The sequence below is a fragment of the Macaca thibetana genome, chromosome 1 (genome assembly GCF_024542745.1).
Source record: "Macaca thibetana thibetana isolate TM-01 chromosome 1, ASM2454274v1, whole genome shotgun sequence".
Taxonomy (NCBI): Eukaryota; Metazoa; Chordata; class Mammalia; order Primates; family Cercopithecidae; genus Macaca; species Macaca thibetana.
The window spans coordinates 69236945-69263141 of NC_065578.1; the positions used below are offsets into that span (position 1 = coordinate 69236945).

The following is a 26197-nucleotide window of genomic DNA, read 5'->3' on the forward strand; positions in this document are numbered from 1 at the left end:
TTCTCTCCCACTTCTGTCTCCTCACCAGAAAGAAAATATGGTTCAATCTACTTGCAATGGAATCCCCACTAAATTCTATTTTCTACCAAAAACTTCCTTTGCCCATGGAAGCATTGCCCATGGAAGCAGTCCCCAAAACTTTGCCCACTTTTCCAAAAGGAACTCTATTCCTCTAGCCTCTATAAAAGAAATTATAGAAACAAAATTAGTGATTTGTTTCCTTTGTTGGATAGTTAACTTTACTTTGTGAAACCCATGTGAGAAATGAGCTATTCTTAGGATAGACAATACTGCATACACAGTATCACATAGATCTTTGAGTAGCACAGATCTCAGTTCAAATCCTGGCTCTACCACTTATTAGGTTTGTGACTTAGAATTGTGATTTTACCTCACTGAGCCTTCATTTCCTTATCTGCAGAACAAAAAAAAAAAAGATGATAATAAATAATTTGAATGCCACATAATGATAAAAAAATAAGGTTGTCTTTTAAATAATTAACAAGGATAATAGAGAGTGTTTAGCATAGTAGCACCACAGCAGATGTAATTAGTGCCATGTAATTTATGGCCATTATCATCATTGTCATCATCATCATCATCACTTTGTTCATAAGGGTAAGAGAATCTACTCGGACCACTGCAAATTCATCATTCTTGTTTCAATAATGTCCTTCTAAGAAGAAATACAAGTTCATAATTAGCTGATAATCATCCTCTCTTCCTGGTCATTAAGGCTGTTTTTGATTCCCAATAGAAATTCTTGAACAGGATCAGAAGCTTGAACCTGAGTCAAACCAGAGCTACCATGCAGAGTTCCAGTCATAATTTTGGTATACAAGTTTGAAAGTCTAATCAATACAAACAAGATGACCTGAGTACTGAATGTGTAGAACATAAGGGAAAAAAAAGCAAAACCCATAGTTATTTTAACATTCTGTACTTGTACAACTATTTGGTTTGCTTTTTTGTGTTTCTATTCTATTTTTGTTTTTCTTTTGAATAAAACGAAATTCCCATTCTTGTAATTAGGTATCATAGGAATATTTTTAGATTATTATTTCAACAAATAACTTACCTTTAGATTCATAGATTGTTAGTGCCAGACAGGAATTGGCACTAATTCCTGTTACTGATTACCTTTATTTTAATGATGATAATGCCCAGAGAAGTACACTGACTTGCCCAATGTGACTAACAAAATACAAAAATAGAAATAGGATGAAAATATGACATCTTGTAACAAATTTTTTGGCAAGTCAGCATATTTTATGCCTTTCATGGTACTCTTTCTCAAACTCATATCTTCTTATAAATTTCTCCAAAGGTATATAAAGACTTTTATCCTCCATTCTGTCACCTTGAAACTTTGTCATACATTTCTTATGCTAAATCTTTGAACTAACTTTCAAAATCAATCAAAATGAAGAATATGTACCCTCTGAAATAATTTTTAAAATCAATCAAAATAAAGAAAATATGGCCTCTATAAAAGAATTTATAAAAAAACAAAGTCAGTGATCAATTTCTTTTGTTGGGTAGTTATCTTTGTTCTGTGAAGCCCATGTGAAAAATGAACTTTTCTTAGGATAGGCAATATGGCATGCACAGTATCACATAAAACACTTTTGAGTAGCAAATATAGCCTCTTCAACTACTGAATTTTCCATTCTACTCCTTGTCCTGTTCCTCTTTGCAATTTGATACCTCATTTTAAGTTCCTTGTGTGCTCACAGCTGAGCTCACCAGGAGGCAGCACAAGGTAAGGAAAGATCACTGGAATGGAGCCCAAGAGAATCCTGCTGCAGTGCTGGATCTGTGTGCCCTAGGCCTAAGCCGAGTCTCAGAACCCGCCTCTAGAAAACAAAAGTGTTGGACTAAATGACCTTGCCATTTTCTTTTATTGAAATATTCTATTTAAAAACTTAAAAAGTATCAGATATAACCAGGTTTTTCAGGCAAATATTTCCATACAAACCTAACCCAAAAGAATCCCAAATGATAGAACTTAAACCAAAAGTTAAAAGAAATGGACGTGCTTATCTGCAATAACCAAAGACCTGAGCATGTCTCACTATGGGGGTCCTTGGCAATATATAAAATTTATAGTAAGAGTTTCTGCCTGTTCATTATACCAACCGATTAGTTTTAAGACAGGACTTTTTAAATTTACAATATTTTTGTCCTCAAGTATATTTTTTTCTCTGATTTAACAAAATATTTCTAAGTATTTTACATTAGTGCTCCAAACTCACAAGATACTAATGAATTAAAAAGCTGAAAAATTCTTATTTGAATTAAAATTAATCTTAAGGGAAAAGAAGACATAACAATAGCTGCTATGCATAAATATATCTCACTACTTATGGGCATAGATAAGGCGTTTTTATATCTAGAAGAAAGTGAGAATTTGGTATTTTACCTTCCCCTAATGCTTTCCACACTCCCTGGTTAGCTGAGAACAGTAATTTGAATTGTGGAAGTTTAAAGTTCTTGGGTTTTCTACATGTTTATTTGTCATTATGAAGTTATAGTCGTGTATCGATATTGCTCGTTACACTCAAAGAAGGGGTATAGAATGAAGATTTAGCACGCTAGATTAGGTGTGAGAAAACCAGGAACCTTTGGAAGAAGACATGATAGAACTTGAGAAATTGAGGAGATGATCACTTGGGATACAGTAGAAAGTGAGGAGGAAAGTGGTGGGAAGAGCAGGATTTATAGGACCCGACAGTGAATTAATGTGGCTAGGGATGCACACACACACAAAATCTTAATTAGTCAGTGACATACTTTCCTCTTAAAACTCTTAGAGAGTTCACCACTTAGAACAATTACATGCATATATGTCATATTTGTGTGAATCATACTGCTCATTAATGGCTTATCATAATTCAGTCTGGTGTTCTAATGACTTATATCTCATCTCTCCAACTAGATTATAAACTCCCAGAGGGTACCAGCGACATTTTGTCTTTCTTTGGAACCTCCACAGTTCATTGCACAGTGCCAGGCATATAAACAACATGCAAAAAAAAAGGATGAATAAATGGACTCACTTACGTTAGAAAAAAAATTTTTAATGCTTAACTCAGAGATACATATGGTTTATTTCTCCCAGTGCCCCACAGTGAACTGAATTCTAGAGTCACATTTTTGAATCTGAGCCAAATAAACATACTGCCACTTCGGTTAACCATTGTTTAAATGTTTACTTTCCTTGTCCTGTATTATTATATCTCTCAGGATTCTTTTGTTCATCCAGCTAATGAAATGAGGATTGGGGAACTTCACCCTTCATTAGCTGAGACCCCTCTGTACCCACCCAAACTTGTTCTGCTAGGGAAGGACAAAAAAGGTAACATTGTGAACCCAATGTGGAAAATATGCTACAAATGCATGTGCATGATGAATCGCCAGTTGTAAATTATGATACACCATAGTCTATACAAATGTTTTACAAATATGCATTTCTAACCTTAATCGGTATGGTTTCCATTTTTCATACTTGCTTTTCCGTGTAATTGTCAGTGTCATAGCATTATAACATTTTCCCCTTTAAATTTCAGAATCAACTGATGAGTCTGAAGTTGACAAAACTCACTGTCTGAATAACAGTGTTTCCTCAGGCACTTACTCAGACTACTCGCCTTCCCAGGCTTCCTCAGGATCCTCTAATACCCGGGTTAAAGTGGGGTCCTTGCAGACAACAGCTAAAGATGCAGTACATAATTCTTTGTGGGGTAACAGGTGTGTTTAGAATTCCCTCCTTTTGTTCCCAAACGTTTATTTTCAGCAACTTTTTAAAAAATGGAATCTTCTTAATTTTGGAATTGTATTCAGCACACAAGTGGCACAGAAGACAGAAGGGGCAGGTAAGCAAATGTTGTTCGCCTGGGACTGCCAAGAACAGATGAATCCATCTTACAGGGAGAGGCCATTGTTTAAGGAAGACATGGTAGGAGTTAACAGGATGAGATGGTAGAACAAAAAATTTTAAAAATAAAAAAAAAATGTTAGCCCACTGATACTTATTGATGAGACATGGATGTTTTACCATACAAAATGGCATAATGAATTAAAATAAAATGCCAGTAAAACACTTATGTGTTTGGTCCAGAGTAAGTGTTCAATAAATTTTCATTGCTATCATCATCATAATAATTTTATCACCACCTGGAAAAGTTAGGATGTATTTTAAAGTACTTAATCTTTCCAAAATGCCTCCTCCTCTATATTACTCTAACTTTACAGATGAAAAAACAAAAACCACACACAGAGCACAATAAAGTGACTCAATAAGGCAGTGTTTTCCAGTTCTAATTCCATTTTGTAACTTGTTGCTATGTTTTATACTACAAAGAGCAAATTAAAATTGTTATATGATATAGGTAGTCAATAACTTTTACTCATATTTTACTGAAAATATTGCCACTATTGGCAACGTCTTCTTTAGTAATTCATGAGTAACTTTTCCTATTCATTGATGCTCATAATAAAAATCTTAACGCTTTCAGTCTGTAAATTCATTATCTGCATTATTTCAGTATCTGCTAGAAATAACATGGTCAATGATATAAACATGTCAGGGATCTAAAGTCATAATATAATTTACATTCTACAAAAACATACCTGAATATGCTCTCTATATAGTAACATTTAGTGTCTTCAAAACCTGACCTTCAAGTAAAAGTTATCCGAAGACAATTTAGATTCATTACATACACCAAGCATTTGTAAGAAAGGTACTCTCAGCCAATAGTTCAAAATGTACCAAATCAGAATCTCCAGGAATGGATATCAGGAATCATGATTCTAATTAGACCCAACTCTTCGTCCTTTTCAATTTCTTCTTCCCATTGTGTTCACAGGATTGCACCATCTTTCCCACAGCCTCTTGATTCAAAGCCATTACTCAGCCAGCGGGAGGCTGTTCCCCCAGGCAGTAGACCACAGCGTCCTGACCGGCTGCCCATGAGTGATACTTTCACTGACAACTGGACTGATGGCTCACATTATGACAACACAGGGTTTGTTGCTGAGGAAACCGCAGCTGAGAATGCCAACAGTAATCCTCTCTTAAGTTCGAAATCTAGAAGCACATCTTCGCATGGACGCAGGCCTTTGATCAGGCAAGACAGGATTGTTGGTGTTCCCCTGGAACTTGAGCAGTCTACACACAGACACACACCAGAAACAGAAGTGCCTCCTTCCAATCCTTGGCAGAATTGGACCAGAACCCCTAGTCCATTTGAAGACAGGACCGCTTTTCCTTCCAAATTAGAGACAACCCCTACTACCAGCCCATTGCCTGAAAGGAAAGAACATATAAAGGAATCTACTGAAATACCTAGTCCTTTTTCTCCAGGCGTACCATGGGAGTATCATGATTCCAATCCCAACAGGAGTCTTAGTAATGTCTTTTCTCAAATCCACTGCCGCCCAGACTCTTCTAAAGGTGTTATTTCAATTAGCAAAAGCACAGAGAGGCTTTCCCCTCTAATGAAAGATATCAAGTCTAATAAATTCAAAAAGTCACAGAGTATCGATGAGATTGACATTGGTACATATAAGGTGTATAACATACCATTAGAAAACTATGCTTCTGGGAGTGATCACTTAGGAAGCCACGAACGACCAGATAAGATGCTGGGACCAGAGCATGGTATGTCCAGTATGTCTCGAAGCCAGTCAGTCCCGATGCTGGATGACGAGATGCTCACCTACGGAAGTAGTAAAGGGCCACAACAACAAAAAGCTTCTATGACAAAAAAAGTCTATCAGTTTGACCAAAGCTTCAATCCTCAAGGATCAGTGGAAGTGAAAGCCGAAAAGAGGATACCACCCCCTTTTCAACACAATCCCGAGTACATGCAACAGGCCAGCAAAAACATCACCAAGGATTTGATTAGTCCTAGAGCTTACAGAGGATACCCACCAATGGAGCAAATGTTTTCATTTTCTCAGCCATCTGTGAATGAGGATGCTGTGGTGAATGCCCAGTTCGCAAGTCAAGGGGCCAGGGCAGGCTTCCTGAGAAGGGCCGACTCCCTGGTGAGCGCCACAGAAATGGCCATGTTTAGAAGGGTCAATGAGCCTCACGAGCTGCCCGCAACTGATAGGTATGGCAGACCTCCATATAGGGGAGGGCTGGATCGCCAAAGCAGCGTTACAGTGACTGAGTCCCAGTTCCTGAAAAGGAATGGCAGGTATGAAGATGAACACCCTTCATATCAAGAAGTGAAAGCTCAGGCGGGAAGTTTTCCGGTTAAAAACCTTACCCAAAGGAGGCCATTGTCTGCGAGAAGCTACAGTACAGAGAGTTATGGTGCCTCCCAAACCAGGCCAGTTTCAGCTAGGCCTACTATGGCAGCTCTTTTGGAAAAAATACCATCTGACTATAACTTGGGTAACTATGGTGACAAGCCATCAGATAACAGTGATTTAAAGACGAGGCCTACTCCTGTGAAGGGAGAGGAGAGCTGTGGTAAAATGCCTGCAGACTGGAGACAACAGCTGCTTAGACATATAGAAGCTAGACGGTTAGACAGGGTATGTCTGGCATTTCTCTGTAAGAATATCCCTCCTGCCTTTAGTGTTACTTTTTTGGCATTTCTAAGCACATGTAGTGAAGCATGAACTACGTGAATGAATTAGATGATCAGTATTTTATTTATCTTTATATTGTGGGGGAAATGGATCATAATAGTTTTTCATGGTTGTGGCTAAATGCTCTCTGAGAGTTCATAACCTGCAGGTGAATTATTCATCAAATCTAACCCAAATGTTGTTAGTAAGAAAGAATTTGACTCCATTAGAGGGGATGGTGCTTCAACTGTTTTCTAGTCATTAAGGCAAAATGCCTCTCCTAGGACACAGAACTGTTCTCTAGTGACCTAAAGAGTATGATTTTTATTGAACCTATAAAAAGTGGATATTTCCCCCGTTTCTGAATGGACTCACTTATATTGAAGTCAGGCATAATTTGTTTATGAAATTTGCACATAGTTAGTGCTATGGGACTACTAGGTATTATTTCTAATGAGCAATAATTTTCCCAGCAAGAAACAGAAAAATAAGCAGGGATTAAATGCCCTCCTACACATTATATTATTTAATAAAAATCCTGCCATTTAGAATGTTGGTTTTTATATAGAAAGAAATGTTTAAACTCAAATTATACTACAGACAACAAAAATAGATGCTGTCTTTATGAAGACAACAAACGTACAAATTAGTATGTGTATTACAGCAAAAAAGAAAATTCTAGTTCAGTTAAAAATTGGGTCACAATAGGTGAGGCATGGTGGTTCACGCCTGTAATCCCAGCACTTTGGGAGGCCAAGGCAGGCGGATCACGAGGTCAGGAGTTCAAAACCAGCCTGACCAAACATGGTGAAACCCCATCTCTACTTAAAATACAAAAAAAGAAAAACTGGCCAGGCGTGGTGGTGCACGCCTGTAATCCCAGCTACTTGGGAGGCTGAGACAGGAGAATTGCTTGAACCCAGGAGGTGGAGGTCGCAGTGAGCCAAGATCACGCCACTGCCCTCCAGCCTGAGCGACAGTGTGAGACTCCATCTTGGAAAAAAAAAAATAAGTCCACATATACAGGGATCAGGGACAGTGGAAAGAAAAAAAAATCATATGATGCCTAGAATTACATTTTGTTGCCTGTTCAAATCTCTCTAAGAGAAACCTGGTACTCATTTTCTAGAACTATTTTCAATTGACCATCATCATTCAGTGTACTTTGTGGCTTTTAGTGTAGAGGGCTTGATGTGCTCTGCATTGACATTAGAATCTTAAAGATCCTTTTTGTGAAAATGGGGCTTTTTGTTCTCATTTTCTAGGGCTGAATTCTCAGTGCAAATTGGGGATCTGGGTAATAATATACTATTGCATTGTCTCACTCAATAGTTTTATTATTTTATTTGGTGTCCTGCTAAAAGCACAGGTCACTGCATTTATTATGTATTTCTTTAATACTGAATTTTATGTTTACAGGTTTACTCTTTTCAAATAATTATATTGCTTGTAGGTCGTGTCTACATGACAAGAAAACAATTTTTTTTAGGGAAAGAGTGAACTAATAAATGTGGGTGTGGGTGTTAGTTTCTCAATGTGGAAATTGGTTCTGCCTTGCAAAATATTTCATCAGAATGTCTGTTTCAAATAGGTTTGCTCAGTCCCATTGAAGGGAGCCTCATCAAAGCCTCATGACTGGCTGTCAGTGGGAGACACCTGGTCGGTTGTCACCATGCCTTACCTCAAGTATACCCTCCATGTAGACAGATAACTTGGAGGGCGAAAATATTTGGGGCCAAATAATACAGTACAGTTTGGGAACTCTGGCCTCGTGTAGACACGACCATACGTAACAGGGTAAGATGAACTAGTCAAGAAAGGTTGTAAGAAGCTTTTTGGAGCATATGTACAATGACTAGTAATTTGAGGCAACAGAGGAATGAGTGGAAACAACTAATGAAAAGATAAAATTCTAAGCATTTGGTTCCATCACTTAGTTACTGGTGTCCCAGATCAATGGTTCCTCTCCTTTGACCCCAGCTACTGAAAAGTAGGTGACTCCTCTAGATGAAGCAAGAATTTTAAGCAGGAATATAGGGTTAGGGGAGAGAGATTTGAATCAGCAAATGTTTGAAGGTCCCTTCCTATCCCAGATAACAAAAAGCGAACTCATGTATTTTTCATTGCTATGACACTTCCCTTCTTAATTGATCTTCATATAACCTCTGTTTGTGTACAGTTCCCTAGGTGTCTTTCATTTTTCAAAGCAATTTCAATGTACATTCAATAGCTTCTCATTTAATTCCAAGAAATTAAATTACCTTAGAGTATTGCTTGGGGTCATCAGATCCTAGAAGGTCTTTCTTTTGTTTTCTCCAAGTCGCATTTCTTTCTTTCAGCTGAGTTACTGAGCTATTCAGGCTATATCTTTCATAAAACTTCCCAGCTACTCAACAAGGTGAATTCGGGGTACTGAAGCACAGACTTATTATGTGAAACCAGTTTCGACATAGCTGTGCTACTTAACATTCTGTCCAAAGGCAGACTGCACCAGAGAAATAATGTGCTTCTTTCCCTGTGAAATTTAATTGAGTCATTTGAACCCTGAAAATCAAATAGTTACACAAGAAATTATGAGATTTCTGTCCATTCCACATAAAAGACAATTGCCTAGAGACTTGGACGTTGGATAAGCTTAACAGTTCAACATAATGTTGGTGAAAGATCTAAGTGTTGACCTTGAAGAGGCAGCTCCAAGAACTACCCTAGATAAAAGATGCTTGTTTCCTCTTTTAGTTTAACCACAAGGCCCATGCTTTCACTGCAGAGCCACACTATGACAGGGAATTTAAAACATGAACCCATATGTCTGAGACTGCTTCTGTTCTATAGAAGCTGAGAGAGCACTAGACTGGAGGAATTTTAAACCTTAGGGAATTTTCCAAGTGCTAGATTGAGATGTTCAGTGTCTTTTTCAGTTTTGGCATGGTGACAATGGAAAATCTCTATATGAAATAATAATGGATCCATAACAAATATGATTGGTAGACAAGCACACCATCAGGAGTATAATAATCTTTCAGCTTCAGTCAATGAAACTTTGATGCTAAAACTCATTACTTTGATAATAATGCCCTCAGAATAGAATAGCTGCCTGCTGTTAATGTTCAGTAATATTTGGCTTAGAAAAAGTGTGCTAAGTTAACTTTTTTTTCCAAAATGAGAAATTTTTTTTCCAAAATGATAAAATTACTTAAAGGGGCCAAATGCTGTCAATGATTACATTTCCATTGTAGACTGAAGAAGGAGATTGTACAGGTGAAAACAATTTGATGTGAGGGTATCTAAAATTTTACATTTAAATTTTAAATAAAGTTTTATAGGAAAAAAATTATCTATCAGTCACTTAAATGCAAATGCCACCAGAGTGTTCTGTAGGTATTTGAATATATTAGATAATTCGCATTAATAAATCAATAAATTATAATTGCTTTAATATTACTATGAAATTTCTTTAGTTTAAAATATAATTTTTAAGAAACAAAAAATAGAATATTTGGATCCACATAAAATGTATTTGATTGATTTAACTGAATTAATAAGTAAGTTCAATCAAGCCTATGGTCAGCTCAAATGACATTTTACCAGCTGTTTTTTCTGAGTTGCTGTAATTATGCCTACAGACTGAGCAATAAAGGAGACTGATTTTGGCTTTAACATTGCAATGCATTAGCTTAAGACAGAATTAGAAACTAATATTTGTCTTTCACAAGTGATGATCTCACAATGTGAAAGAGAACAAAGATCAGCAGCTGGTAAAATTTAAGATCTCACTGTTTAAATGGCTAGATTACCACAGATGAATAATACTTGTCCAAAGTCACTACTATCACGATGTATAAGAGACAGAATTTATGACGTTGAGTTAGCAGCAGATGTAAAACAGAATGTATCTTCTTTGCTTTTTGTCTTTTCTGTAGTTTTGGATGGTACTCATTATGTGCATAACTAACACTGTTTACTGTATGCTTCTGTCTGATCAAGTGCATGTTTTTTTAAAAAGTTACTGTTTGCCTGCCTAAAGTTAAATGTTATAAATTTAAACCTGTTCATGTAATTTATCAGTTTGTTGAGCATGTGTTCACACCCTGTCACATGATTATTTCCTCTACTCAGAATGCTGCTTACAAACACAATACAGTTAACCTTGGCATGCTGCCCTATGGAGGTATTTCAGCAATGCATGCAGGCAGAAGCATGACTTTAAACTTGCAGACTAAGTCTAAATTTGATCATCAAGAACTACCTCTTCAGAAAGTAAGTATGGACTGCCCTACATGTGTCAGCATACCAAAGCCAATTAATGTTGTTTGTTCACTTAATGTGTTTAGGCTGTACATACAACCCTGCTTACTATAGGCTCCTATGAGTCCAAAAAGCACAAGGGCAAATAATGTAGAGCCTGAACTCTTAGCCGCTAAATGAATGTTTGTAGCTGGACTGATTATCAGGTTCCTGCTTTTTGGATTGAGCTTTGCTTTTTGGATTGAGCAGGTACATGGCTTTTTGTGTTGCTTCAAGGTTCATTTTTCTTATTATTCATTTCCTTTTTTCTTCCTTTGTTTTTCTTTATTTTGTGTTTATATATATATATGCTTTTTACTTTTTTGGAGATAGTCCTGTCGTCTCCTGGTGATGCATTCTGAGAACAGAGCTCAAAATTATTATTGGATTTCAATTGATTCTTTTGGAAAAGACATAGAATCCTAAATTAGGAGGAGAATTAAGTAGCTGGTACTTATAAGTGCTTCTTCAGCCCATTTTTTTGCAGGAAATATAACCCAAAAGAAAAATATGAGAAACAAGTTTGTGGCTTAGGAAACTAGGTTAGTGGAAAAGTAGCAAGTTTGCATGGTATTAGATGAAAATGTAGGAACACTGAAAGGGAATATACTGAATGAGGAAACATTTCCATTGTTAAAGGAACATTTCTGTTTGTTTAATTCAGCCAAAACTGAGAATGCACATTTTACTTGTAGATCAATTAATGCCTTCTGTCTTAGTTACATTTTAGTGGAAACCAATGAGTCATTTTCACAGTATGTCATTATGCCTATATATTTATATAGTCATTAGCTTAGTAAGTTTTTATGAAAAAAGCAATGCAAAGTAGGGATAACAGAGTGATAGTAACTTCTAAACACTTCTCTCTTAATAAAATGAATGAACATTATGACTCACCCCATCAAAATGAGGGTCATAAGACCTCAAATTCCTGTTTTATTGTTAATCTAGTTTTTTAATAACATTCCCAAACTGCGGATAGTTTGGTTCATACTGTGAGTAGAATAACAAAATCAAGAAGACATTTATAGCCACAGCTTTTTTATCACTCACCATAACTTAAAAAAAAAAAAAAAAAAAAAAAAAAAAAAAAAAAAAACACTAAATTGAAAACTTTTGAATGCTATTTTTGCTGTGCCTGGTCTATACTGCAGGACCAGTGGAGTGCTGGTAACAAATCAAAGACAAGGCCTTGATTTGTGGTATCTGCCAATGTCAGCAATATAAATACTCTCCCTATGGCTAATTTCAAGGTACCAACTTAATGTCACTGAACTTAGAATTGGGAAGATTCACGTGCAGTTGGCTCTCATGAGCCAGTACAAATTGGCTCCAACACACCATCAGCGTGACTATTTTTACTTCATTTCCTACTTTAATGGAACCTATTTTTCATGTCCTCTCAGAGGCCCAAGACTCTCATCCTCTTCCCTAACAAAACCAGTTTTCAAAAAGATCTTGAAACTTAACGGCATTAAGGAATAGATAAGATATCACAATTTTAAATAGGGACCTTTCTTATAGGGCTTGCCAATTAAATAGAAATCAAACCTTGTATTAGTCTGCTGTCACACTGCTAATGAAGACATACCCAAGACTGGGTAATTTACAAAGGAAAGAGGTTTAATTGACTTACAGTTTCACATGGCTAGGGAGGCCTCACTATCATGGTGGAAAGCGAAGGAGGAGCAAAGTCACATCTTACATGGCAGCAGGCAAGAGAGCTTGTACAGGGGAACTCCCATTTATAAAACCATCAGATCTCATGAGACTTCTTCACTACCACCAGAACAGTATGGAGGAAACTGCCCCCATGATTCAGTTGTCTCCACCTGGTCCCACCCTTGACACATATGGATTATTACAATTCAAGGTGATAGTTGGGTGAGAATACAGCCAAACCATATCAAACCTTTAAACTAAAAAAATGGAATTTCAAAATTCAGTGAACAAACTAAAGAGATCTTGGTATGATGGAAGCTATTGCCTGAACCCCCCTGAAGTTATATCATATGAAGATGCCCCTATTTTGCTAAATTTTTGACCATATTTACTTATCAATCTGTATGACAATATAGATATATACAGTGTCTGAAAAATGCCAATACACTTGAAACAGTGTTTCCTAACATCTAAATTACTCTCCAGATATAAATTAGGTATCACTGTATTAGCATATTAATTTTCTGATGTCATTTGGGGTACCCTAGAGAATGGACTCATGCGAGCTCTAAGAAGAAATAATGCAGAGTTATATTTGGGGACTTTCAATAATCCTCAGTTGAGCACATAGGTGACCAAAACGAATTTTCTTTGGAAGCCACATTAATTGCAAATCAAGAATCATTAAAGTATTAAAAGACTCCACCTCAAAATAAATTATCATCAACATTTTATTATCTGCACCAAAAAAAGAAGAAAAATAGAGAAGGCAAGGGAGGAAAAAGATACATAGGCAGGGCGAGTAATGCATTACTCCAAAAGATTTTATGATCCAAAACTTACCACTTTAAGTCCTATAAACTTCAAGAATTTAGGCATCTGGGACAACTTTCCCAGTCACCAATGCAGGAACCTTATCAGGCACTGGATAGTTAATGGGCTGCAATAATATCTCTGGGCTCTGCTTCCTCCCATGAACTCTAGTCTAAGCCTCTGTCCCTTCGCTTTTGTACCCTCATACGTCTCTTGTACAGAGCTTTCATTTGAAAATTTGTTAGGTTTTTCTGCCACACTCTAGAATCAGCCTCTCTTTAAAATGCAGTCTCTCCAATTATTCCTCCTGGGCTCCACTGACCATTGCTAACAGGTCCCATGATTGAGGTTCAATCTCCCTGAACCCTTCTCCCCAGGAGAGGAGATAGGCAAAAATTACTTAACTTTGATTTAGAAATGCATAAAAATCTGTTATAACATGTTTGTCTTTCTACTTAAGATAATAAAAATTACCATCTCGGATCCTTAAGACTTCTTTGCAGCCCCTAAATACTCATTAACCATAAGAATTTCACTAAAATGTAGGGTTAGACCAATTTATAAACAAACATTTTCATTAAATAAAATTGACATAACTATTTCTTCTCCTGTGGAAATTCTGGAGCTGTCTCTTTTATTCATAAAATTCTTGAATGATAATACTGGCTATCTCTAGTTAGATGCTGTGGCAAATGACTTTGGGGTGTCCTAGAAAGAATGAAGGAAGTTTCCTAAGGAATCTAAATTAATGTTTTCACCTGTTGGAAGTTAAGCACTGGAAATGGAGTTGTAGCATCCATTGTGCAGGTGCTGCTCTCCGAAGGAAACATGTATCCCCACCCTGTTTGCCAAGGCTTGCCTCTTGCAACTAGGAGAAAGAATAAGCTTTTTTATATTTCCTGTCCTGCACCAAGGCAATCTTTAAACAAATTTGTAATAAACTAATCAAAGGATATAATTATTTATGAATGAAGCTTGAAGAACTCTGCACTTGATCAACTATTTACATTGTGAATATATGAACAAAAAGGGAACACTCTTCAAGATTTTGCAATGTATTTTAAATATTTTCCATTTTTTCATATTTATTACATGTCAGATCAAGCATGGTACATTTTTCATGGATTACAAGCTACATATAGGCTGTCTATACTATAAAGAGTAAATTACGTCTTCTATAATTTTATAGAACTCTTTAAGATATTAAGAAAATGCCAACAAATATAACAAAATTTGTTTAATAAATTTAATTTCCTTAATATATTCATTTATTTAGATGCTTATGCTAATTTCCCAGAAAATTTAGTAATACTTAGGAACCAGAACATTTAGAACATATAAATATTTTATTGAATTACAGAATTATTAGTATTCTATTTATTTTTATTCATTCATTCAGTCATTCATTTATTCATTTATCATTTATTTACTGCCTTTCCAAAAAGCATATAAGGCAACTTTCTATGATGTTATTAATGGTTCCATGTGCTTCTTTGGATGTATTTTATTTGTAATTAAGCTTAGCTATTGCCTTGAAATTTTATGTTATCGTAGAGAAATACAAATTGTAAAATGTCAATTCAAACTACCATTTTTAATATTAAAATTAATGGTAGAATGGATACATAGTTCCACTGGGAGAAAAATAAAGACAAGGATTTATTGAGAATCTACTATGTACCTGGTGCTATGAGGTACTTTAACTATATTTTGTCTTGCAACCCATAAAACCCTTAAAGGGCATATTTATCTCGATTGTGTAGATGAGGAAACTGAGGCTCATGTGTCACACAAAATAACTCACCTGTATTGTCACTGTTTCACTGTTGTAACTCCTGCACTTAGCATAGTAGTAGGTAGAATTTAAATCTGCTTCTGCCTGGTGCCTACATACATACTCTTTCTACTCTATGATGATGCCTTCTCAAATGTTTGTAAAACCTAACATTTTCATAGAACATGACTCATAGATTAAAAACCTCTTACCTATGCATTATTACCTCACATAACCTTCAAAACAATCTAGAGAAGTAGATATTATAGGATGGAGAAAAGAATACACAAGTAGAATATATTGACTAATCCAAAACATATCATGACCCCAATCATGCCCTGTGTGCTACAGGTTAGTGCTTTCTTAGTTAACTGAGCTTAATGAATGCTAGTAATTACCTTGTGCTCTTTCAGATCCACTTACATTTCCTGAGCACTCAGTATCACCAAGAATTATTTTCGGTAGCAATGAAAAGCTAAAGGTTATGGACCCAAGAAAATAACTTATTAATCATCCAGGCTACTGTAGCCCTAGACACAAGCAGGGCTGGGGAGGAAATCCTTGGCCTTTCCTACTTCCATGTCCACAAGTGGCCAGCTGCTAATATAAATAGTGTGGTCTCTTTTATAATGGAGACATTGATAATTTCCTCTTGTTCATTTTTTAATTTCTACCACCATAACAGTATACCATAGCACCCACTGTTTACTGGCTTATTGAATTAGGCATTAATATAAATCAGTTATAATTTCAGGTGAGGGAAGGCTAAAATAATATAAATATATGTAATAAATTATCTTATCATAGAATTTTGCCTGGAAGAAATTAGCCTCACTATCTGTTTTACTGAAGTTGATTGAAATTACTTAGTTGATACTCGTCTCACTAGATTTTGAGTTAGAGAAATTTAGATAGCAATATTTGCACCTAAACTATTTTTAAATGTCTACTGTCCTTTCTTTCTGTATATATGCAAATGACTCAGTATCAGATAGTACCAACATTTGGTATGCATTTATTCACCCTAGTGCCAAGGCTTATTGGCTTATTTAATGCCATTTTTTCTGCTGAAAGCAAAGCAAGATTTATGCTGCACCTCAGGGCAGCTCATGCCTATAATTTCTATTGATTCTGCTGCATTTATTATTGGCTACCTGTCCCTCAAGAAAGATTCACTTACCTATCTAATTATGAAAAAAGCTTTCAGCCTATAAATCCAAATAAATTCTTATAGATAGTGACTAAATTTACCAAAATAATAATTTAGTACTCATGTGGAATTTCGTTATAATGGAATTCTGGTTTAAAAATTACTTGGGCATTATATTACCACCTTCAGATTGAAGCCCATGATATCACTATCATTTAGATCCAAGCTTGGCATATTTTTACCTTTGTAATACCTATTTCTTCCAAAAGATATTATGAAAGTGAATAATATAACAATAATTTCACTGGAAAAACTTTGGGGATGATTGTTTTTAACAATTTTTACTGCAGATGTTTTGAATCTGTGGTAGTGTCCTTTATGAACTATGTGCCAATTACTTAGCAAAAGAAATTCTTGTATTCTTAAGGGATATGTCCTGAGACCTTTGAAAATTGCCAAATTCTAATACGACTCTCATATAATTGTAATAATAAGTATAATTTCACAAGCATACTGTACACCCATCAGTTACCAAAGCTGCTGTACCACCTAAGCTTATTTAACTCAGTTATGTGACTACTGCACACACATATATATGTTTATACACATATATATACATAAGAACACATGCACATGCTCATACAAATGTGCAGACATATATAGATATAGAGAAAGAGGCATACATATGCATGCACATTTATGTCTCAGCAAAATTAGAAATTACTTGATCAAGTAGACACTTGGTGATCATTCATAGCAGTCAAAATTATAAATGTTAAATCCACAAATACCCACACTCATCTCTGGGCATAGCATCTGTTCAGCAAGACTTCTACTCAGAATTATTGCATGTCTTATCAAATACAATTTCTGGTTTTTCACAAAATCACACCAGCTATTTTCTGTATTATTTTGAAATATTTAAAGATGTGCAGAATTTAGAAGCTAAGGAAATAGTGCATTGTGATGATTTTCCATGTTATTATCTTTAGTTATATATGATAAGGAAAATAAAACTCATTCTTACTCCTTAAAATATCCAAAGAAAATACAAAGAATGTGGTACAAAAAATAATTGAATTAATAGCTGAACCTCAGTTCAATTATTTTCTCTGGAATAATAAATTTCAACAGTGATAGCTTCATTTTTTTAACATTTTTTCAGTAGCTTTTTTAACCTTTAATAGAATTTTAACTGCTAAGCTACTGAATTTATATACAATAGCTATACTCCTTTGGGAAAGAATGTGCACATACTGCATAATTCTCTTTTTGGTCTGCACCACCACCACCACCACCACCACCACCAAATGTCAATAAATTGTTTTTAATGGTTTTTCTATTTCTGCAGACTTAAGTCATTCCTAAGATGTCTCATGTAAGAAAAACAAAAAGGCCAGAGCATTCTTAAAAGGAAGTTGCTTTCAGGAAGTTCCTTTAATTTGTTACCTAGTGGAAAGTTCTTTTTAATGTGTCTGCATGTTTGTGTTCCTTTTGGCCCCTGTAATAAAGACATGGTGTGATTTTTAATTCTAATTTTAAAAAGAAATAGATTAATTTATAAACTAGTGAAGCACCTACACCATTATGTTAGAATTTTGACTAAAAGGATTTCACATTTTTTAACACCAAAAAGAATTTTGTAATTCTGTTTCTCTGTAACAGTGACTAGGAGCCATGTCTGGGCAGTCAAAGCAAGTGTGGTGGAGGAAACACAGATAGAGATGGAGAGGATATGGAGAAAAAGGAAACCTATGTTAAATTCTGGCCACTTCTTAAAAATCTACATTGCACAGACCTGGCCAAATGAACATATTAATTATCCCATTTCACTAGCAAACAAACTAAGTCAGAAAAGACAAATACTAAAAATTCAAAAAGAAAACACTGGCCAGTAATGCTTAACCTGAATAATTATGTTTTAAATCTTAATTTTAATTTTTATTTACCATATTTTCATATCTAGAAAAAAATGTGTATGGGCACATGCAAACACATTAATCTGGAAAAGGTAAAACTAGAAAAGCAATGCTGGAAAACAGATAGTCATTGAATAGCTACCTGCTTATTTTGAAGTAACACATACTTTAAACGTGTTGTCTAGATTCAATTTTTCAAATAAACACACATCAATTCATTCCTAACTCAGGAGCTCAAATTCAGTCCCTTTTTTCTCTTTTTTTTCATACTTTTTGATAGGATTATGAAAAAAGAATTCACATAACCAAAGAACAAGAAGAAAACTGAGTTAATTTTCATTAAATCCATTAGATACTAGGAAGACTTCATCTAATGTCATAATAAATCCTATTTTAGAATTTTTCCAAGCAATGCTTTTAAAAAAATACATGTGGTCAGAAAGCAGGTAAGGAGGTTCTGTCATTGTTTTTCAGAGGAGAACAAACTAAGACCACTAAATGTAACCAGATGAAGCCTAGCAAACAGCCCATTTTTAACATGTTATGATGAGAATAGCCCAGTTCTCCCTTTCTAGGGTAGGAGGACAATTCCTTACACAAAGTATAGTTGCACACTCTCTAGCTGAGCTTTATCAGTAGGGATCCTTTAGAACATGTGCAGAAAATGACATAGGAAACACTGGAGTATCATAGCTCAACCACAGAAGATTCTCTCAGGAAACCAAGCAGTACTTGTGTATCCTACACACTAGGGAAGGAAGGAACCTTTATGAAAATATATGTAAATATACCATTATACTCCCTCCACTGGAGGCTTTCTGATGGTATATGATTGCTTGCTATTACTCAGGTTAGAATATGAAATCACCCAAAATAAAGACGGGCAGGTATTAGTATTTGTTAAAAATAATAAGCAAGAAATCAGCCAAAATGAAATATTTATGAAGAGTTTAAACTTTAATATATATCATTTATGTAAATAAATAAATTTGGTAATCAAAACAGTCATGATTTACTTACACTACGATTCTAATAGCACATTTTTAATAGCATATTTTTGATGCCTCCCCAAAGCTATTTGTTGATAATGCCATAGTACCATAAATCTTGCACTATGCCAGTGTCAGCACTATTTGGGTTTAGTGCAAGGCATATTCTCCCAGAATTAATACAACCTTATAAAATTTATTTTAGGTTATGACTTGGAATATTAGAACTTACATTCTATGCATTATATGGTTTCAATTTCTATTCTAGATGGTGAGATTATACTAAAATTAAGCAAGTTTTAAGTGCTGTGGTTTTTAACAATTGTAACAATTGGTTATTTTTATTCTGATTATTTTTATTCAGGTACTGTAACTAATCTAAATTTTTCCTTAAAATTCAGTGAACAACTCTAAGATGGTTATTTAATTGCATTTTTAATTGCTTCCAAAAAGCTTTCAATTTACAGTTCTTACCCAGTAAATAGTATATAATATTTCCAGTTCAGGATGTATGTTTTTCTGCAATTAAACAAATTTAATTTTACCATGATCATTAGGGACTCTTTTCAGAAAACTATGGTAAACTTCTACTACATCACTAAAGAATGCCATACCATTTTTGCAATAGACCCCGTCCCAGCAAAGCAACATTTTAGACAATGGACAAGAAGATGTATCTCCTAGTGGCCAATGGAATCCTTATCCACTTGGGAGGCGGGATGTACCTCCGGACACCATTACTAAAAAGGTAACCAATTTTTAATTAATGATACAAACCATGAAGCTTGCACAATCTACTACAATATATAATCAATATTTTGTGTCTTATCATCATTTCTAAGTTTGTGATAACTTTAAGGTAAATAATATCCTACTACAGGAGTTTGGTTGACTGTAAGTACACTGAAAAGAATGGAAAATGAACGCTGCCAGCTGTTCAAAGTTGGAAATAAATGTTTATAAACAGCGTCCTGCAACCTTTCTACAGATACTCTTTCCTCTTACCACTCACCTTTGAAGTGCACATATAGAATGATATGTGATATACTTCTGACTCTCTTGGCTTTAACAGTGTGTTGTAACCAGTTTGCATAAAAGAAAATTTGATTCACTATTTCTAAAGTTATGACAATTGATTCAGCAAATATTTAGTGAACAACTATATGTACAACTATGTGTGGAGTACTTGCTAGATATTGAGGAAACAAAAATGAAAAAGATACAGTTTCTTACCTCAAGAGCCTTTTTATCTAGTAAGGTGTGCTGAGTGATAAGGAGGTAATTATAATATTACATAACAGATTACCACAGCAGGAGTAAAAAGAAAGCCACAACTTGGGATAAGATACTTGCTACATATATGAGAGAAGAGAGAATTTGTATTCTAAAATATATTTTTTAAAGCTCTTTCAAATCAGTAATGAAGACATACAACACAGTTTTTTTAAACTGGCAAAATACAAGGGGAATCAGGTGGGTAAATAAATACTAAAACAAAACTGAACCTTTTTATCAATCAGGGAAATGCAAAAGAGATGCCATTTATGTTTACTAGACTGGCAAAAATTAAGAAATCTGAAAAATACAAGTTGTTTGTAGGTATAAGAGCAGTGGAAACTCTTTTAGACTTCTTATGGGAATATGAAACACCATCACCTTGGTTACAAATTTTCCTGCAAAGCTGAATATGCACATACCCTACATTCTATCAATTCTCCTCTTAAGGTATTAAAGTAGAAAAATTATCATACATGTCATTCAGGGTACATGAAATGTTTCCAATACCAGAAAACTGGAAAAAAACAAATGTTTACCACCAGGAGAGTATGTAAATAAATTATGTTAATCACACAAAGGAATATTTCAAAGCAATGAAAATTAGTAAACTATAATTACAATAATGTGTGTTAACTTTAGAAACATAATTTGAATGGAAAAATGTTTCAAGAGATGGCATAAATATGTAATACCATATTTACAAATCCCAAAACAAGCAAAACTCAAAATATAATATTTAGGCATAAGTACATAAGAAACCTATTATTATAAGTAAATGGTAAATATAGTATTTAGAACTGTGGTTATCTCTAAAGGTAAGGTAGGGGATGGAATCAGGGAGAAAGTGGATATTATCGTTGGAACTATTCTAATTCTAAAATTGAATTATGGTTCTTTACACTCTACTTTTTAAGCTCATGAGTGTTCATTTTATAATTGTGCTTTGTAACCTACATATGTATTACATACTTACATTCTTTATAACCTAAGTGATTTTTCCCTTGATGACTACTTCAGTGCTTTCAAAAAATGCATTAAATATCAAATTTTATTTTATCCAAAATATTTGGTAATGCCACTGATTTACAGGCATTTATTTTATGCATGTTATTAATTTGACTATTGGGTAATATTCAGTATCATAGGTAAACATAATATGATGTGGTTAATCCTAAGAAGATGGGATACAGGGCTATGACACCACCTGGAAAGGGTACCTGTTTAGTGAGGAAACTAAGAGCAGTGGTGTCAAATAAGGCTAGAGAGATATGCAGGAGCCAGATGATGCTGGGATTTATCCTGTGGGAAATGAGAATGGGAATATAAAGTGTTTTAAACAGAGAAAGGACATGATCAAATTTTTATTTAAAGAGCCCTCTGATAGCTTTTCAGAGAATGAATTAGCGAGGAGAAAGACTGGAGCCAATAGAACTAGTTAAGATTCTATAGTAATTCAGGTGAAAGTAAATGGAAACAATGGGTGATGGAAAGAAATGCTGTATTAGTCCATTCTCACATTGCTATAAAGAACTACCTGAGACTGGGTAATTTATACAGAAAAGAGATTTAATTGACTCACAGTTCCTCAGGCTGTATAGGAGGCATAGCTAGGAAGGCCTCAGGAAACTCACAATCATAGTGGAAGGCAAAGGGGAAGCAAGCATGTCTTCACATGATTGTAGGACAGAAAGTGAGAAGGGGGAAGTGCTATATACCTTTAAACAAACAGATCTCATAAGAACTCCATCACAAGAAGAGCAAGAGGAAAGTCCACTCCCATGATATAAACACCACCCACCAGGTCCCTCCTTCAACACATAGGGATTACAATTCGACATGACATTTGGGTGGGGACACAGAGCCAAACCATAACAAATTCATAGATCCAATATCATGATAAATGTTAGAGCCAAAACAATCTTGTGATTGGACATAGGGCATAGAGATAGATAAAAGTTCCAAGGTTGATACCCAAGCTTCTAATTTGGTCAGGGGAGTGATGATGTTCCATTCACTAAGATGGGAAATACAGAAAGAGTAATAGGTGGAAGTGGAGGAAGAGAGAAGAGTTTAGGTTTTTACATGTTGATTTGAGGTAGTTTTAAGGCATCCAAGTGGAAATGTTCAGTGGATGTTTGGATATATTTATCCTAAGTTCAGTAGAGAAATCTTAGCTGGAGCTTCAAATTTAGGAATCATCAGAATATGTGTTATTGAGCCATGAATGAGGCAGAAGGATGACACAGAACTCCATGGAACACCAACATTTAAGAGATGTACAGTACATAGGAAAAATAGGCAGAAAAGAAATAATCAAAGATTGGATCAATACAGTGATTTTACTGCAAGCTGTAGAAAATTCAAGGGAGACATTGTTGAACTTCAAGGAAACACTTCACTAAACATGAGAAGTAGTTGAGGTTTACACTATGCCTCAACTTTAGTACTTTGTTCTCCCTTATTAAATACTTAGGGATTTATTTTCCCATTCCGCTCTGCCACCACACTGTTGGCTCTATCCTAAAATTGGTTTCTCTCGTAATTATAAGATTACTACCAATGACGATTGGTAATATGAGCTTCCTCTTTCAAATCCAGCAAGAGAGAGAAGCAAGCTTCCAGTAGCTGTCTCTTATGTGCAAAACCTTTCTTCCCTGAGTCTTTCAACAAGCCTCATCTTACATCTCACTGACCCAAAATAGCTAAGGACTTCCCATCCTAGAAAAAGAAATGGAGTTTTATGATTGGCTTTGGCTGATCAGTTGGAGTAGAGTAGATGGGGCTCTCAATTTCAATGACCGCTAAGAAACATGTAAAAGGAAAAACAAGGGAAAATGGCACCTTGGAAACAGTGAGGGAAAAAATGTTTTTAGGAGGGAATGATCAACTGTCAAATGATGCACAAAAACGTCAAGCAAGGTAAGTATGACTAAAGGCTCCTTGGATTTAGCAACAAGGAGGTTATTGGTGATATCAGCAAAAGCAGTTTGCTTAAATGATGGGATGGAATCCATAGGAATCTACATTAAAGGGTAAGTAAAGAAACCTATAAAACTCAAGAAAGAAGTAATGTACTAAATGTACTGTGTCTTCTTCCTACTATTATGATAAGCAGGTTCTGATTATCCCATATTATAGCAATTTTGCCTAAAATCTGAGATTCCTGAACCTATAAATAGATATGTCCACCTATCACCTCTCAGAGTAGAGAGAATAAGGACCACTTTAAATATTCAAATTTAGTTTATATTACATATTATATATTAGTTGAATAGTCAAGTTAATATTCAGTGAGAATCAACCTAAGGAAAGAAAAATGGTCATGGGAGTATTAGCCTGGGCTGCAAAATTTGCTGAAATAGATGCGATAATTGTACTATTAGTTATTGGGTTTCTATTTGACTCTACAATGACATTTTTAAAAGTTAATATTATTTTTGCAGTTGTTATGGAGTGAGTACTTAGGCTAGACATAATGGGAATGGAAAGATAGAAAGTGAACTACAAATTGAATGGGGAATCAAAGGGGAATAAGTGGTAAAGAATTCTTAGCCAGTGTCTGATTTGAGTCTATTTCTCCAAGCCTCTGTAGATTTTTTTTTTTTTTAATCTTGTTTCTCCAACTAAGCCATCAGAAAACACAGTAATACTGTAGGGATTTGGGGGGAAATTATGGAAAGTCTTTGACTGAACTTGTGGCTCTCTGTTGTGGCTATCATAGATTTTTGGTTGCTCATGGCCATGCCAGCCAGCACTTCAAGCACTACAGAGAACAAATATGAGTATCTTCCAAGCTGTGGATCCAAAACTTAGACACATAAAGTAATTGGACAAGAAGTGTTTATTTCTCAGAATTTTGCTTCTGTCCTATGCACCTGAGAGTGACAAAGTGATGGAAAAATGCCAAGAGTGTTAAATGTTGTCTTTTTTTTTTTTAATGGAGTAAAATTAGGTGGTAGATGTTATTCCTTTCTTGCTATGCAGTCCCAGAGTCACTATATATATATATATATATTTTTTTTTTTTTTTGCATTATCTTGCTCTGTCGCCCACCCTGGAGTGCAGTGGCACGATCTCGGCTCACTTCAGCCTCCCCGTCTTAGGTTCAAGTGATTATCATGCCTCACCCTCCCAAGTAGCTGGGATTGCAGGCGTTCACCACCATGCCCGGCTAATTTTTGTATTTTTAGTAGAGACAGAATTTTGCCATGTTGGCCAGCCTAGTCTCAAACTCCTGACCTCAAGTGATCTGCCTGCCTTAGCTTCGCAGAGTGCTGGGATTACAGGCGAAAGCCACCATGTCCGGCCCAAAATCTCAAATTTTGATGTCTGTTAGTGTAAAAAGTTTAGGATTCACTGCTAGAAGAACATTTTATAGCTATGTAAATCCCCCACCCAAAATTCCAGGCAGTATCATATGAATACTTTAAGAACTGCTGTTTAAAAATTTTGCCATTGCTGAAAACAACCATGGTTTCAGAAGGAGAGTTTGTATTTTAGGGTCCTATTACATCACTTCTGTTACTCCTACAGTCTATCAGATTATGCCACAGTCACTATAGTCACAATATTTGGTTCCATGTATTAAATTTTTACATAAGGCAGTGTGTTAAATGCTTTAACATATTTCTTTATCTAACTTTCACAGCAACTATATGAAGTAAGCACTATTATTTTGTTAAAGAAGAAACTCATACTCAGAGATTAGGTTACTTGCCAAGCTCACATGGATAACTTATCATTTTATATTTCCCTCCAATATGTAACAGAAAATAATATGAAAGTGATATTATAAAAGATAAATGCAAAAACATGTTATTTTAAATTCAGATATTGCACTCTGATTTGGTCAAATCCTCTATAGGGATGACAAGGCTGTTTTGCCCTAATTCTAAAATGATACTCTTTTAAAAGGATTAGAAGTCTTAAACACGTTGATTATCTGTAAAATGTAAAACTAAAGGATAATATCTGCAAGGGTATGTTAGAATGATGGAGCAGAAAAACATTGCAGCTAAAAGGCTACAGTGACATATTAAAACCATTGAAACCAAACACTTCCCTTCTAGAATGGATAACCAAGGAACTATAAAATCCTAGCATTTTAAAATCTGAAAATTCTTTAGTAACAAGAGACTAGGCATTCAAAGGTCTCCTTTAGCATCAGTGACTCTTTCCACCCTGAGTGTCTGTTCCCTCCCTGAGTGTTCTAGGTTAAGTGCATAATGACTTGGCAGTTGGAGTAATAAAGATGGCTAACAAGGGTCAGTATCAGGATGGACTCAGAGGAAGAGGAAGGCTTTAAAAATTTGCTGATTAGTCTTGGCTCACAAACTTACCTCTTATGCTGAACTTGCCTGTGATTTTCTCACATCTACAATATCAATTCAGATATTAAGCACTTCAGGATTGCCAGGATTGTCATCTCTGGGACATATCTCGGAATTTATCAGAAGAAGAAGAAACTAGAAGAAAGTGTGTGTGTGTGTGTGTGTGTGTGTGTGTGTGTGTGTGTGTGGTCATTTTCATGTTCTTATTATTCTTCCTTTACCCCACCCCCAAATTGTAATTTTTGCTTTCTGTAAAATACTTTTTTTAAGATTTTTTAATTAAGCTTATCAGGAGGAATATTCATTTCTTATTTTAATTGTGTCATTTGTCATGTTTTTTAATGTAATACATTTCAATGTTTCTTTCTATAAAAATTTAGAAAGGTAAGATCTAAAATACCTTTTGAAAA

General features: G+C 35.1%; 2 protein-coding genes across 4 annotated transcripts in view; both read left to right on the forward strand.

Moving 5' to 3' along the window:
- The window catches only part of LRRC7 (leucine rich repeat containing 7), a 1535715-nt gene that overhangs the window by 1440344 nt on the left and 69174 nt on the right, over window positions 1–26197 (forward strand). For all 3 annotated transcript variants that reach the window (XM_050804492.1, XM_050804501.1, XM_050804511.1), the window contains 5 exons: window positions 3247–3358; window positions 3570–3750; window positions 4872–6552; window positions 10705–10845; window positions 19808–19927. In XM_050804492.1, the coding sequence (XP_050660449.1) occupies window positions 3247–3358; window positions 3570–3750; window positions 4872–6552; window positions 10705–10845; window positions 19808–19927 (2235 nt within the window). The remainder of the gene's footprint in view (window positions 1–3246; window positions 3359–3569; window positions 3751–4871; window positions 6553–10704; window positions 10846–19807; window positions 19928–26197) is intronic.
- Window positions 1–26197, forward strand: part of SRSF11 (serine and arginine rich splicing factor 11) — a 763374-nt gene that overhangs the window by 540229 nt on the left and 196948 nt on the right. The gene's annotated exons all lie outside the window — the stretch shown is intronic.